The sequence below is a fragment of the Zootoca vivipara genome, chromosome 7 (assembly GCF_963506605.1).
Source record: "Zootoca vivipara chromosome 7, rZooViv1.1, whole genome shotgun sequence".
NCBI lineage: Eukaryota > Metazoa > Chordata > Lepidosauria > Squamata > Lacertidae > Zootoca > Zootoca vivipara.
In genome coordinates this window covers 47,500,911-47,512,939 of record NC_083282.1, presented here as the reverse complement: position 1 = coordinate 47,512,939, position 12,029 = coordinate 47,500,911, and the positions used below count along the sequence as shown (strand labels likewise).

At 42.9% G+C, this 12,029-nt stretch overlaps 2 protein-coding genes across 5 annotated transcripts; one reads left to right on the top strand and one right to left on the bottom strand.

Annotated features, from left to right (window-relative positions):
* Positions 1-64: 64 nt before the first annotated feature.
* Positions 65-4,686, top strand: CFAP144 (cilia and flagella associated protein 144). Its single transcript, XM_035123902.2, has 4 exons — positions 65-279; positions 1,928-1,987; positions 4,014-4,117; positions 4,374-4,686. Exons 1-4 carry the CDS (start codon positions 144-146, stop codon positions 4,485-4,487), a joined length of 414 nt encoding a protein of 137 aa, XP_034979793.1. The 5' UTR covers positions 65-143; the 3' UTR covers positions 4,488-4,686.
* Positions 4,687-5,047: 361 nt separating this feature from the next.
* EBNA1BP2 (EBNA1 binding protein 2) lies at positions 5,048-11,804 on the bottom strand. 4 transcript variants are annotated; one of them, XM_035123899.2, is made up of 10 exons: positions 11,694-11,804; positions 11,283-11,391; positions 10,420-10,503; positions 9,585-9,751; positions 9,259-9,382; positions 8,234-8,323; positions 7,916-7,991; positions 7,177-7,270; positions 6,023-6,185; positions 5,048-5,359 (listed from the first exon to the last, which is right to left on the bottom strand). In XM_035123899.2, exons 2-10 carry the CDS (start codon positions 11,352-11,354, stop codon positions 5,309-5,311), a joined length of 921 nt encoding a protein of 306 aa, XP_034979790.1. In that variant the 5' UTR covers positions 11,355-11,391; positions 11,694-11,804; the 3' UTR covers positions 5,048-5,308. The 4 variants fall into 4 exon arrangements, with proteins under 4 accessions (XP_034979790.1, XP_034979788.1, XP_034979789.1 ...); XM_035123897.2 differs by having other exon boundaries at positions 11,698-11,804; XM_035123898.2 differs by having other exon boundaries at positions 11,718-11,804.
* Positions 11,805-12,029: the final 225 nt, after the last annotated feature.

The following is a 12,029-nucleotide window of genomic DNA, read 5'->3' as shown; positions in this document are numbered from 1 at the left end:
ATGAAAAAGAGAAGGGGCGCGGTCAGAATCCGCTCGGTTGCTACGATACGAAAAGGAGGGGAAACTCCGCCCGCACATACACGAAGGGCATTTCGGGGAGCTCCAGGCACGTTCTAAATAGCCTCCCCCCCAGATAGCGGCCCATGGCAGGAGCCGCGCGGGTCCCAAGGGAACCGTTGGACCCAGTAAGCCAGAACAAGATCTTCTGTGAGACGGTCCGGAAGGAGCTACGATGCCAGCGCCTGCAGACGGAATACGCGATGAACCCCCTGATGACGGGTACGGGGGTACCGGGGGGAGGGGAGACTTCTCCCCTTCTCATGGGCAGACGGAGCTTCCCAGTTAGGTCTAAGGGAGTCCTCTGGCTCTTGACTCCAGTTGGCTCTATTTTTTCCCCTTTCCACGAATGAACCGTGTTTGGGTGCTAGTTGTCAAACATTTCTAGGTCAAGTCACTTGCTGTAAACTAAAACAAAAAAAACCCAACCACCACCACTGCCACCAGAGGGGTCTGTGGCACTTTAAAGAGTGTGATCCACAGGTTTCTGGCGCGCGCCGACACACACATCCGTGTTAAAGGAGGGAGAGTTGTAGGTTGCGGTGGAAACAAGTTGCAAAGGAATGCAAAAGCGGTATTGGCAGTTGAATTAAGAGCTTAAATGTATGCAGACTGACCCTCACAGCAATAGCAATTTGTGTTATCACAAAGTGCACCTTAAATTCCCAAGCAGAAATATGAGCTGCAATATGAGCGGTTAGATCTCCATAGGATCAGAGCCGTGTAGAGGTGCAATAACTAGAGGGGAGGGGCTGTAGCTCAGTGCTTGCAGAAGGTCTCAGCTTCAATCCCCAGCATCTCTAGGTGAGGCTAGGAGAAAAACCTGCCTGAAATCCTGGAGAGCTGTTGCCAGCTGGTGTGGACAATACTGTGGTATATCATGGACCAATAGTCTGACTTGATAAAAGGCAGCTTCCTATATTCCTAAACCACATTCTCAGTGCCAAACTGAATTCAGGAGGGATTCATAGAATAGAGCCATTTGTTGGTAACATCTTTGCAGTTTTCTGTGTACAGTACCTGGATTTGCAAATTGCAATCCTAAAACTCAATCAAGATGACTTACAAAGAGTTGTTTCATGAACACATCAAAAAAGCTTGTTACAAGATCCTTTTGCCTCTACATACTAAGGATATGTTCACATTACTGCTTACTCCCCATCCAAGGCACCCACTACTTTTTGAAGCTGCATTCACACGACGTTAGCCACAATCCATAGTGATCTTGTACTTTGACAAATACTATTGTTTGATGCATTTCCCATCCTCCCTCCCAAATTACTTTAATCTGGCTGGAAAACTGGATTGGGGGGGGGGAGTAAACAGCAATGTGAACATTTGAGACAGCTATCTCACATGCCCAGATTGCTCGACACTTATACAGACGACAGCTTCATGAATAGGAGTTGGAAGGTGGGCATTGCAGGGGCAAGAAATCGAAAAGATCTCACATGCGGGAAGACAACCCCGCCCTATCTCCAATGTGAACACTACTGTGCAAATGCAGCTTGAAACACTTGCTGCATTTTAAGCCACTAATGTAAACATACCCTAACAGGCCTACCCCTCTGGAAACTGACATATTACACTAATCTCTAATAGTTTTGATCCCAAGTGCCAGTCTTTTCCTCTAAAAGGATCAACTGGCTTTGTAGTGTCTCCCATGCCTATCTGTGGGACCCCCAACTGTTGTCCCCCAAATATCCTTGCGGCTCTTTGAAAACCTGCATTTAATAAAAAGGCCTAAATTCCTGCCAAAGAGGGGTGGTGTGGAGAAAGAATGATAAATTTCTAAGTTTTGTTAGTTTCCCTCTGCCCTTGCGTAAGGTTATCTAGTGATTAATTTGCCTTATCTTGCTTTTACCTTTAGTTTACACCATAACTCGAAAGCCTACCTCTTGGCATGATAACTTAGAGGAACCTGCAGATGGTAAGCACATGCTTTTAAACAGTTAACATTTAAGTTAGTGAAACAGAGAGGAGTACTCCATTTATGAAATGTTTTGCCGCATGAATAAAAGAAGGCAAAGTATGTAGCACCATACTGAAGTCTAAACGTCAAACTTCACTCTCTTTCTCCCTCTGTAAACCAAGAAGCATTATAGTATACAATCTGCAGTGGAATGTGGCAAGAGACAGCTGATAGCTCCAATTTTTGAATTTCTTGTTTCTTGGGATCGATCTTTTATTGGATCAATTCATTTCCATGTATGTTGGAGTATTGAAACTTTCAAGTTAAGAAAAAATTCACTGCCATTATGTTTTTTCTTAATGATATATTTTGCAAATAAATATTTAAAAGCACAAGCTTCAATATTCAAAGCAACAAACCCCAACTTACCTAGCCTCACGTGATACTATCAAGTTACAGGTAGGTAGCCGTGTTGGTCTGAGTCGAAGCAAAATAAAAAAATTCCTTCAGTAGCACCTTAAAGACCAACTAAGTTTATATTTTGGTATGAGCTTTCGTGTGCATGCACACTTCTTCAGATACTGAAGAAGTGTGCATGCACACGAAAGCTCATACCAAAATATAAACTTAGTTGGTTTTTAAGGTGCTACTGAAGGAATTTTTTTATTGTGATACTATCAAATTTGACTTCCAACTTAATATTATTTCATTAAAAGTAACAACTAGATTCATTAGTTCCCATTTCATCTTTTTAATTCTTTACCTTTCTAAGGGTTTTGAGAGACCTAAATGGTGCTTGTTATGTTGAAATGCCTTTATCCAGAATACTGGCTTCAGAAGACACTGGTTTGTGGCCTTTTTGTAACTTGAATTATTGCCAGCACATACTGTTGTAATATAGTTAAGCCTTTTGGGACAACAATGAAGTTAGCTTAAGGCCAGTGACAGCTAACCTTTTTGGAAAGGCAAAATGTAGAGCAGCCAAGAGAACATGTCTTTGGGAATTGAGGTTTTATGCAAGCTCTATTAAATTATACAAAATACTGTAGTCATCCCATTTTACCAGTACAATGCAGGCCTCCTGCCTGCCTTAGAGAAGATGTGAACTTCACTGAAGATCTTTCCCAAGCTTCATTCTCCTGTCATGCATCTACAGAGCGAGAGCATGGCAGCATAGGCATCATCAGGTTGCAGTTGCTATACTCTATGCAGAAGAGTAGTGCCTGGAAATTTAGAATCAGGGCCAGGGTACAAGACTTACTGGAAATAATAGGAAACAAGCCACTTTTGTTACGTAATTTAGGCCTGAGTGAAAATAAGAGAAACAAGACAAAGCCATAGCACAAGTTAAGAGTGTGTTATTTGGAAGTATTAATTCCAGCTATCCCAGCTTTCACAAAGCTCATGCCCTCCAGCTGTTTTGGATGACAACTCTTCATCAGCTCCAACCAGGACAATTGTACTGGCTGGGGCTGATGGAAGTTGTTGTCCCAAGCATCTAGAGGGCACTAGGTTGCCAAAGGGTGGGCTATCCTATCCTATGACCTTGTCATTAAATACAAAGAAAATTCAATTGCATTTTTACTAGGTTTGCCATAGGGTTTCTAGATGTTTGACACACACAGAACGAGATATATCAACTTTCTTGCAATGCTGCTCACAGAACAGGCAAAGCAGCTGTCGTTCCTCATTCACAGCAGGAACCAACAGCATGTTCAACTCCTCTAACATTTTTTTGAGGTGGTAGGTGGTAGGTATTATTGGTATATGATTAATTTTGTTGGTTGTTTGTTGTTGTTTGATGCAAGCCAACTTGAGAGACTTGACCATGAAAGGCAGCATATACATTGTGAAATAAATGAATAAAGTATGTCAAAACATCAGGTGCAAGCTAATAAGTTATGCAAGCAGAACAAACATTGAAATCAATAGTCTTTAACAGAGCACTGTAGCATCATCACATCTAAAAATTTCAGTGCAATCTAAGTGCTTTGCACCCAGTCTACACTAAGTGAGTCTCATTGCCAATGCTTTAACCCTATAGCTAAGTTCCTGAAACTAATTCATCATGCTGCACTTGAACCAAACAAGAAATATACAGAACCACAAACAACAAGCCAAGAAATCGGCTGGTTTTCCGCACCTTTGGTAAGTGGGTTTTTAAGGAGCTTCTTGGGAAGTGTGTGTAGTTGTCTGTCATTTTAATAATCCAGACTTTACAGAAAAATAATTTTAAGCTGTTATAGCTATGGAGAAAGCTTTGAAAGTTTGTAGGGAGTACCTGGTTGGCTATCAGAATCTAGACTTTTCACCAAATGGGGAGATAGTTTGAGTGAAATATTCAATTCCTAGCTCCTCCCTTATGCCAGATGTTCTTATACTATGTTAATATTCTCATTTACAGAGCAGTATAAACCGGAATGACAGAAGGCTATACTTCCCAAGTCGGAGCACTGAAATCACCAGATACATGGCTGCTATGTGGCGCCTGAACGAGATGACAAAAGATAAGCGATAAAGGAACACAGCATTGCAGGACTTACGAGGGAAGGACCGTAGACATAAATTTAGGCTTCCAGACTTCCATGGTCTCCATCTTTTAATTATTGCAGAATCATAAGACACAGGGTACAAGGCAGTGGGTTTAGGAAAGGAAAGTCCTGTGTGATATGAACATTTAGTATTACAATAAACCTGACCTGAAACTGCCTGCTATTCTTTCTGCCACCATATTCATTTTGTACAAATCATCAGTTTTTATGTTGGGTGGATAGGACAATCTGTTTCTCAACCAGAAGCTGTGGTATGAGCAGCAGCAGTAGTTCATGTGATTGTTTGCTGGTAGACCACCAGTTTCTGCTGTTGAAGGGAAGAGGAAGACCCAATCAATGCCCTTAGCAAAGGAAGTCATAGTGGCAGAAATACAAAAGCTGTTGCTTAGTACTCTGCATGCACCACTGCTGGGTGACAAGGAGGAGCACACAGTATGATGTTATGTATGAGGTACCAAAAAAATTGAAGGATTTAGTGAGACACAATGCAAACCAGAAAGGATCTCTCCCAACCTGACACGGATGATCAAGCTATCAAGACTTTTTAATTCACAATCTTGCACAAGGAGGAGCAAGAAAGACCAAATCAGTATGAAATATAGGAAACCAGAAGCACCTGCTTGTTATTTATGTACGAGAAGTGAGTACACCCAGTGTCAGGCAGTACCACTTGCTGACTCTGAATGGCAATCTGAACAGCTATGTTGTCCAGGTCAGCATCATTTCACGCCAACGTTCCGTAGGGAGTCACACTTCACGAAGAAGGAAAGGTCACCCATTGTACTCATTATCGGGAACGGTTCTTCATTTTCTGCCTCACCTTCTTGCCAGGCCTCTTCTAAAATGAGATACAAGTTGAATGTTATCATTCTACTACCTTAGCTATACTGTACAAGGGAAAGGGTGATGGCAGGGAGGGAGAGGGGGAGCTGTGTACCACAATGGACTGGTTCACATGTAATGGCAAGCCACACCTTGTGGGTTGCTTTTCTGAGTCCAGGCAGGGCAAAGGGACTGAACAGTCCTGCTTGTTGCTCATTCACAGAACGCCATGGTTTACTTGTTACTGTGGCTTAATGTGAGGTGTGAACCAGCTCAGCGAATGCTCCACTAGCAGCCAGATTACAGCAAGATTTTCCCAGTTGGCAGCTGTTAGCTAATTTTTATTTATGCCAGCAGAAGACACCCTGATAAATTTTAATCATTTAATTTATGCACTTATAAATTTAATGAATTTATACCCTGCCTTACAAAGTTCACTAAAAAAGGAGATAGCAGTATATAAAGCAATGTAAGTAAAACTCAAACACACACCCTCAACGTAATAAACAGCAGCCATAAATAAATACTAAGACATTAAAACACAGCCCACTCTAAACCCTAAGTGTAGCCTGATTAAAATCCCTCCAAATTATATGAATGCATTGGTAATTTATTATAACCGACTTCTGTTCATTAAAATTAAATGTCTAAATAAAAACAATTCATGGCAGGTACTCACATTGGCACCCTTTTTCCCTGCTTTCCCAGGACCCTTGTGGTGGGCCACACTAGCACGGAAGTTGGAGGTATCATTGTGACTTTCTCGAGTGTTCCATTTTGACCCTTTCTTCTTGCCACCAAAACCAAATTTCTGATTCTTGTAGCGTCGTTTGGCACTCGGGCTGAAAGAAAAACAACCAGCTAATTATGGCTGGGTACTTGGCCATCTCTCTCCCCAAAAACTGCACACATTTTTATTTTTTTCTCCCTGCCCTCAAAAGGAATTATTCCAACTTCAGTACATCATTATTTTAAGCAGCACACCCCATCCTGACACTTCACAACCCGCTTCCCACTTTGCCAGACACCTAACGGCAAAGACTACTCATTCAGCATCAAACAGAAACACTGGAAGCCAGTAGTCAGTTTGCTTTTTCTGTGCACCCAAACAGCAACAGTTCTAAGGTTGTAGGTCTCAGACAGTTCAGTCTTACTAGGCTAGTTTAGCTGTAGTGATCAAGTGTTCTGGGGGCATTAGTCTTAGATGTTAGGTATGAAAGAAGTTACATTTTTATCTTGGGCTCCAATGCCGTCGGTGTGATGGCAGTGAGATCAACTTGGGATCCAGGTAGCCAGCTCAGCCCCTCCCCACCTCCAAAACACCATTTTGGAGAATTTCAGTCACTGTCACCAGCAGGCACCTCACTGACAACACTTGTGCACATGCATTTGCAAATGAAAGGGGCAGTGCCACATCAACGGAATGACACGCCACTCAGTTGCCATCAGCTAGCAGGAGGCTGCTTTAGCTGAGAGAGCTGGGCATAGGGACACCTTTGGCCAATCCAACCCCATCGCTGCCGCCTCGCTCCCCCTCCAGTGCTCTGCTAATGGATCAACTTTTGTTATTAGAAGGACTTAGAACTTAAACACGAAACAAAACAAAACTGATCAAATAAAACAGTGTTTCCCAACCTTGTGCCTCCAGATGTTTTGAGACTACAATTCCCATCATCCCTAGCTAGCAAGACCAGTGGTCAGGAATGATGGGAATTGTAGTCCGAAAACAGCTGGAGGCACAAGGTTGGGAAACACTGCAATAAAAGACCTATTCATGGTAAAGCAAAAGAAATGCAAGTCTTAGTAGACATCCCTGCACTTCATAGACCTTACCCTTTATTTTTATGCTGGCCTCCAGCCCCTTCCTTCTTTCCCTGAGTTGCTGGTGCTTTTTCACCTTCCAAGAAGTCCAGCTTGTCTGAAAGACCTGCATAAAAGACAGAATAAATGAGCTGCATGCCAAGCCAGAAAAGAAGCTCCAGGACAAACACTGCAGGAAAGCTTGCTTTATCACCCAAAGGGGTATGTATATCTATGCACATGAATATTGTGCAGCATTTAGACCATGAGTAGGCAAACTAAGGCCCGGGGGCCAGATGCGGCCCAAGGCAATAAGCAACTATTTTACTTTTAAAAGACAACTGAAGGAGGCCCTGCTTTTAATGTTTGATGGTGTATTGTTTTTAATATTTGGTTGGAAGCCGCCCAGAGTGGCTGGGGAAACCCAGCCAGATGGGCGGGGTATAAATAATAAATTGTTGTTGTTAATGCAACATGGACTACACAGAAGCCTTCCTTTAGGTATTCTACTTGCATGCAAAAGCAACACGGGGACAGCAGAGCTCTGAATCATGCAGGGAGCTTCCACAACCCAGGAAGCTCCCTGCTTCAGAAGTGTGCCCCCTCCCAAGTTGTGGAGGGACTGTGATGGAGCTGAGCATACTTATTCCCTCTCTCATGTTGCTTTTACATGCAAGTGGAATGCCTGAAGAGGGCTACAATTTTCTGCTGCTGTAGTAAGGGTTGGGGGGGGGGGAGTAGTGAAGGATAAAGTGGGAATGGAATGCCTCACCTTTCTGGTATTTCTTGATTGCATTCAGCATTGTGGATTTCTCCTTCTGCCTCTTCTGCAGCACCTCAGTTTGGACCTACCAACCAGAAATAAAAAGTGAGCCTTTCCTTCCACAGTACCCCAGTCCTTTCCAAAATGCTCCCCTTTTTTGCACACACATGTATCCTTCCCACACCCTAGGAGTCCTGTTCATGATACTTCTAGATACTTCTGCCAAAGGATTCCAATGCTGAGATTGCCAATAAAAACAATGGGTGTGTCTTTCCCGCTTCCTCCATTCCAAGGGGGCACCTATGTTTTTGTCCCCATTTTTCTCACCTTTTTGCCGTATTTTCTCAGGGCACGGAGCTGTTTGGCTCTTTCAGACTTTTCCATTGCTTCTTGTTTACTCTTCAGCTTATGCCGAATCTAATTGAGAGAGAGCAACCAATGTGCTTTTTATGCAGATGAAGGCAGGTCCCCTGAATTTGTGACTATGAAAATCTGCTTGTTTGTGGCAAGGATGCTCTTTTTAATTTCAGAAATGAAAACCAAAGCAGCTTAGAGTGTGCTGCACTCCTAAATGTGAATTTTGACAATTGCTTCAGCTGTTTAGGACTACTCAGACTCTATAACTGTTGGGCAAAAGTTGCTGTCTTTCTCCAGCGAGGTCACACAAGACAAGAAAAAGCATCATGCCAGAAACTCATAACCCACCATTATTTCTTGGATACTTAATGACCAAAGGGAGAGGCAAGAGCAGACGCACACATTCACTATTAATGCCTCAAAATGCAGCCATGGCCTTAGATGCATCATTTTGTTAATACAGAAAAAATGACAGTTCTCTAAAGAGCTCGATAAGGACATATTGCTGCCAAAGAATTGCTACAGAATCCACGGCTAATTCTTTATTCTGAAGGCCCAAGAAAATATGCAGCAGGGATGGGAACCTTTACTAGGCCTGGCACAGGTCCCAACTGAGGCTGCAAGACCTGTCTCCCTAAACTACACACATTTACCCCATACCCAACATTGTATGTGACAGCAGCATTATGTTCCACACAAAATCAATCTTCATTATAGTCCCTCTTTCTTAAGAGTTCAGTACAAGCTGAAAATGCCCACAAGCAAGCTTTTTATGACCTTTTATTAACCATTTTTCAATTAACAATTCATGATCTGTAGTATTATGCACTGAGAAGATCTTTGCTAAAGCTTTTTTTCTTCATTTGCTGATGCACTATGATCAAGCACCATCAAAATACCAGACCCAATGTGACACAATTTTGTATATGGCCAGCAACTGTTAACATATCCATTATAGCAGCCAGATGAGAAAAGAAGAGAACCATGCATCTTACCTTCTGCATCTGCTGATCAGATTTTGCCATCTCTGCAAAATAGTCATCAGGCCGCCTAGTAGGGATTTTGAACTTATGCAGCCGAGGCAAAGCTTCTAAAACAGATGCTTGGGCTTGACGATAGCTGGGAACACAGGATAATGTATTAAGATGTTATATGCAAGCAGCCATTGGGCCATTAGTAAATTGTTACTTCTTCCATTGGACAATAAAAAAACTCTTGAACTACTAACATATTGTTCCATTGTGCATATGGCTGAAAAAAGCTAAAAGCTCAACACACCAGGCTGATAAGAAGCAGCTCTACTTCCTATACACAGACTTACAAGCTCATCTCTCTCTTGAAGTCATCCTCGGGGTCAACATCATCTTTGTCAAGTGTTTGACTAGAAGCTGCATTTGTGGCACTTGTTTCCAAATGAGAGGTGACATCAAGCCTTTCAATCCAGGCCAGGTGTTTCTGGAATTCAGACAAGCACTGCTTCAATCCATCCTAGAAAAGAGCATATTAATTGTGCATTAAATGCAACACAAAAATCTTCTACACAAAAACTAACATGCCAACCAATGCAGAACTAGGAATCTCTCCTCCCCAAATAGACCATGTCCTGATACTCCCACCCCAAAAGATGCATTGTCTTCTGCTCTCTATCAAAACAGATGCCGGAGGTTTTTGAGCCTCAAGCTCCTCCTAGTGCTTCAGTCTTAACAATGACAACACAAATAGAGACCAATACAGAATTTCCCCTATAAATTTGAAGGAAACTGAATAGCTTAAGTAGTTTTATCAGCCTGCAGAACATGGTACCACTCTAATTTTGATACAGTGTAGTCAAATAAGTGTCAACTTTTTTTCTTGCCCCACTTCCAACATGTCTTGATGGTCCAAGCAAGTACAGCATTATTAAGTTACCATGTAAGTGGTGGGTGATGCCCAATCTAAAAAGTAAGACTCACCAAGCATACAGATAAATAAGCCCAAGCCATTCCAAAAAATGAAGAGGACTATAGATGCCAGGAATTCAGTTTAAAGGTTCAGTGCAGCAGACTGACTGAACTGAGTGGCTGAACAATTTTACTCTGGCTAAATGGTATGCCAAAGGAAGCTCAATCTGCCCACACAAATTAATCCCACAAAGGTCATGATCATACAGCACTCACCACATTGTTGAAAGCTTTTGGCTGTCCCTCTAGCACAATGTTTAGGCCTGGCTTTAGTGAACCTTTGGAAAATGCGTCTTGGAGCTATAAGGAAGAAAAGTGATAAAATCAGCAACATCCCAGAATGCTGAAACAGAAGGATGTTAGCTCACCCACCCCAAACCCTTAATAACAGAAACCTTGGAAAAAGTAAGAAACAAAGCACACAGGAGCACAAGTGGGAGGAACCCTAAAATGAAGCACTCAAATTGCAAGTGATTAGACAAAGCAGCTCTCTATCTAACCTGTGTAAGCACGCTTTGCTTTAGATGCTGTACTGACAGTGCACTGTGGCGTGCTACTGTGAACAGGCATTGGTGGCTAGGAGCCGGTAAGCTACTAACTCAAATTTCACTCTAGTCACAAAACAACTAGGCAAGCTGCTATTCTTTCCACCTCCGCTGCTTACTTACAATATGAACAATAATACAGGGCTACTTACTTAAAAAACCAAAAAAGTATGTAATATATGATGAACCCATGAAATGGGTTGTGGAAGCTCCCTGCACGATTTACTATGGAGAGAATTTCAGTGTTGCCTGGTGTTGCACCATCACATGAGCAGCTCTAGCTAACATGGATTAGCCCTGCTGTCCCTGTGTTGCTTCTACATGCAAGTAAAGATATTTATATAGGGAAATGCCCTATATAAATTTTAATTTTAAGGTATTACTATTATATAAATATAGTCCTGTCTACAACCCTTGTAAGAAATGAAGTGTAGCCCTCCACAGCAGACTACAGAGAAATGAGCTAAACATCACCAGCCATAACCAACATCCTGGCCACACTCCAGTGCAGCATGATCACAGCACTAAACTTACCTCTCGGTCAGTGACAAGGGACTCTTCCGAATCCGATGACGAGAAGCCTTCCTCCATTTCTACGTGAGGCATTGCACACTGTGCTTTGGGGTGCCTCGAATCCACCGAGCTACACAAAGAACGAAAAAAAACAACACAGAAAGTGCGCTTTACCTTCAATTTCTCCACTGGAGAGATTGGTATTGCTTCCCTGCCTCCCCGCGGCCAGGCTGGTAAAAGACGGAGAAACGGCATACATTTAAATTCCGGGAATGCTCCACGTGTTGAACTTCCACCTGCCGCCCCAAAACATTCCTAACGTTGTATTAAGCCGAACCTGGGGCTTCTTCCCTCCCTAGAAACCGTTTTATAATGCTGCTCGGAAGGAGCCCCCGCTGTATTCAATAGCGCTTACTCCTACGTAAACCGTACATACGACTATAGACTTGGTCTTACAAGGACTCCTCTTCTGCAGGCCCCCTCCACGACTCCAGCCAGCCGCTGGTTCAGAAACCACGCGGAACGGCTCAGCACTACTTCCGGTTTCCGTGTATTTCCTCTTCCGGTTAGAGTTCCCCACCTCCCCCGCCCTCTCGCCATGCGACCAGGACGCCGTCTCCATAGCAACCAGCCCCGACTTCCTTTTTATCTTCTGCTCTTTTTACCGAGAGAGAGAGAGAGAGAGAGAGAGAGAGAGAGAGAGAGAGAGAGAGAGAGAGAGAGAGAGAGAGAGAGAGAGAGAGAGAGAGAGAGAGAGAGAGAGAGAGA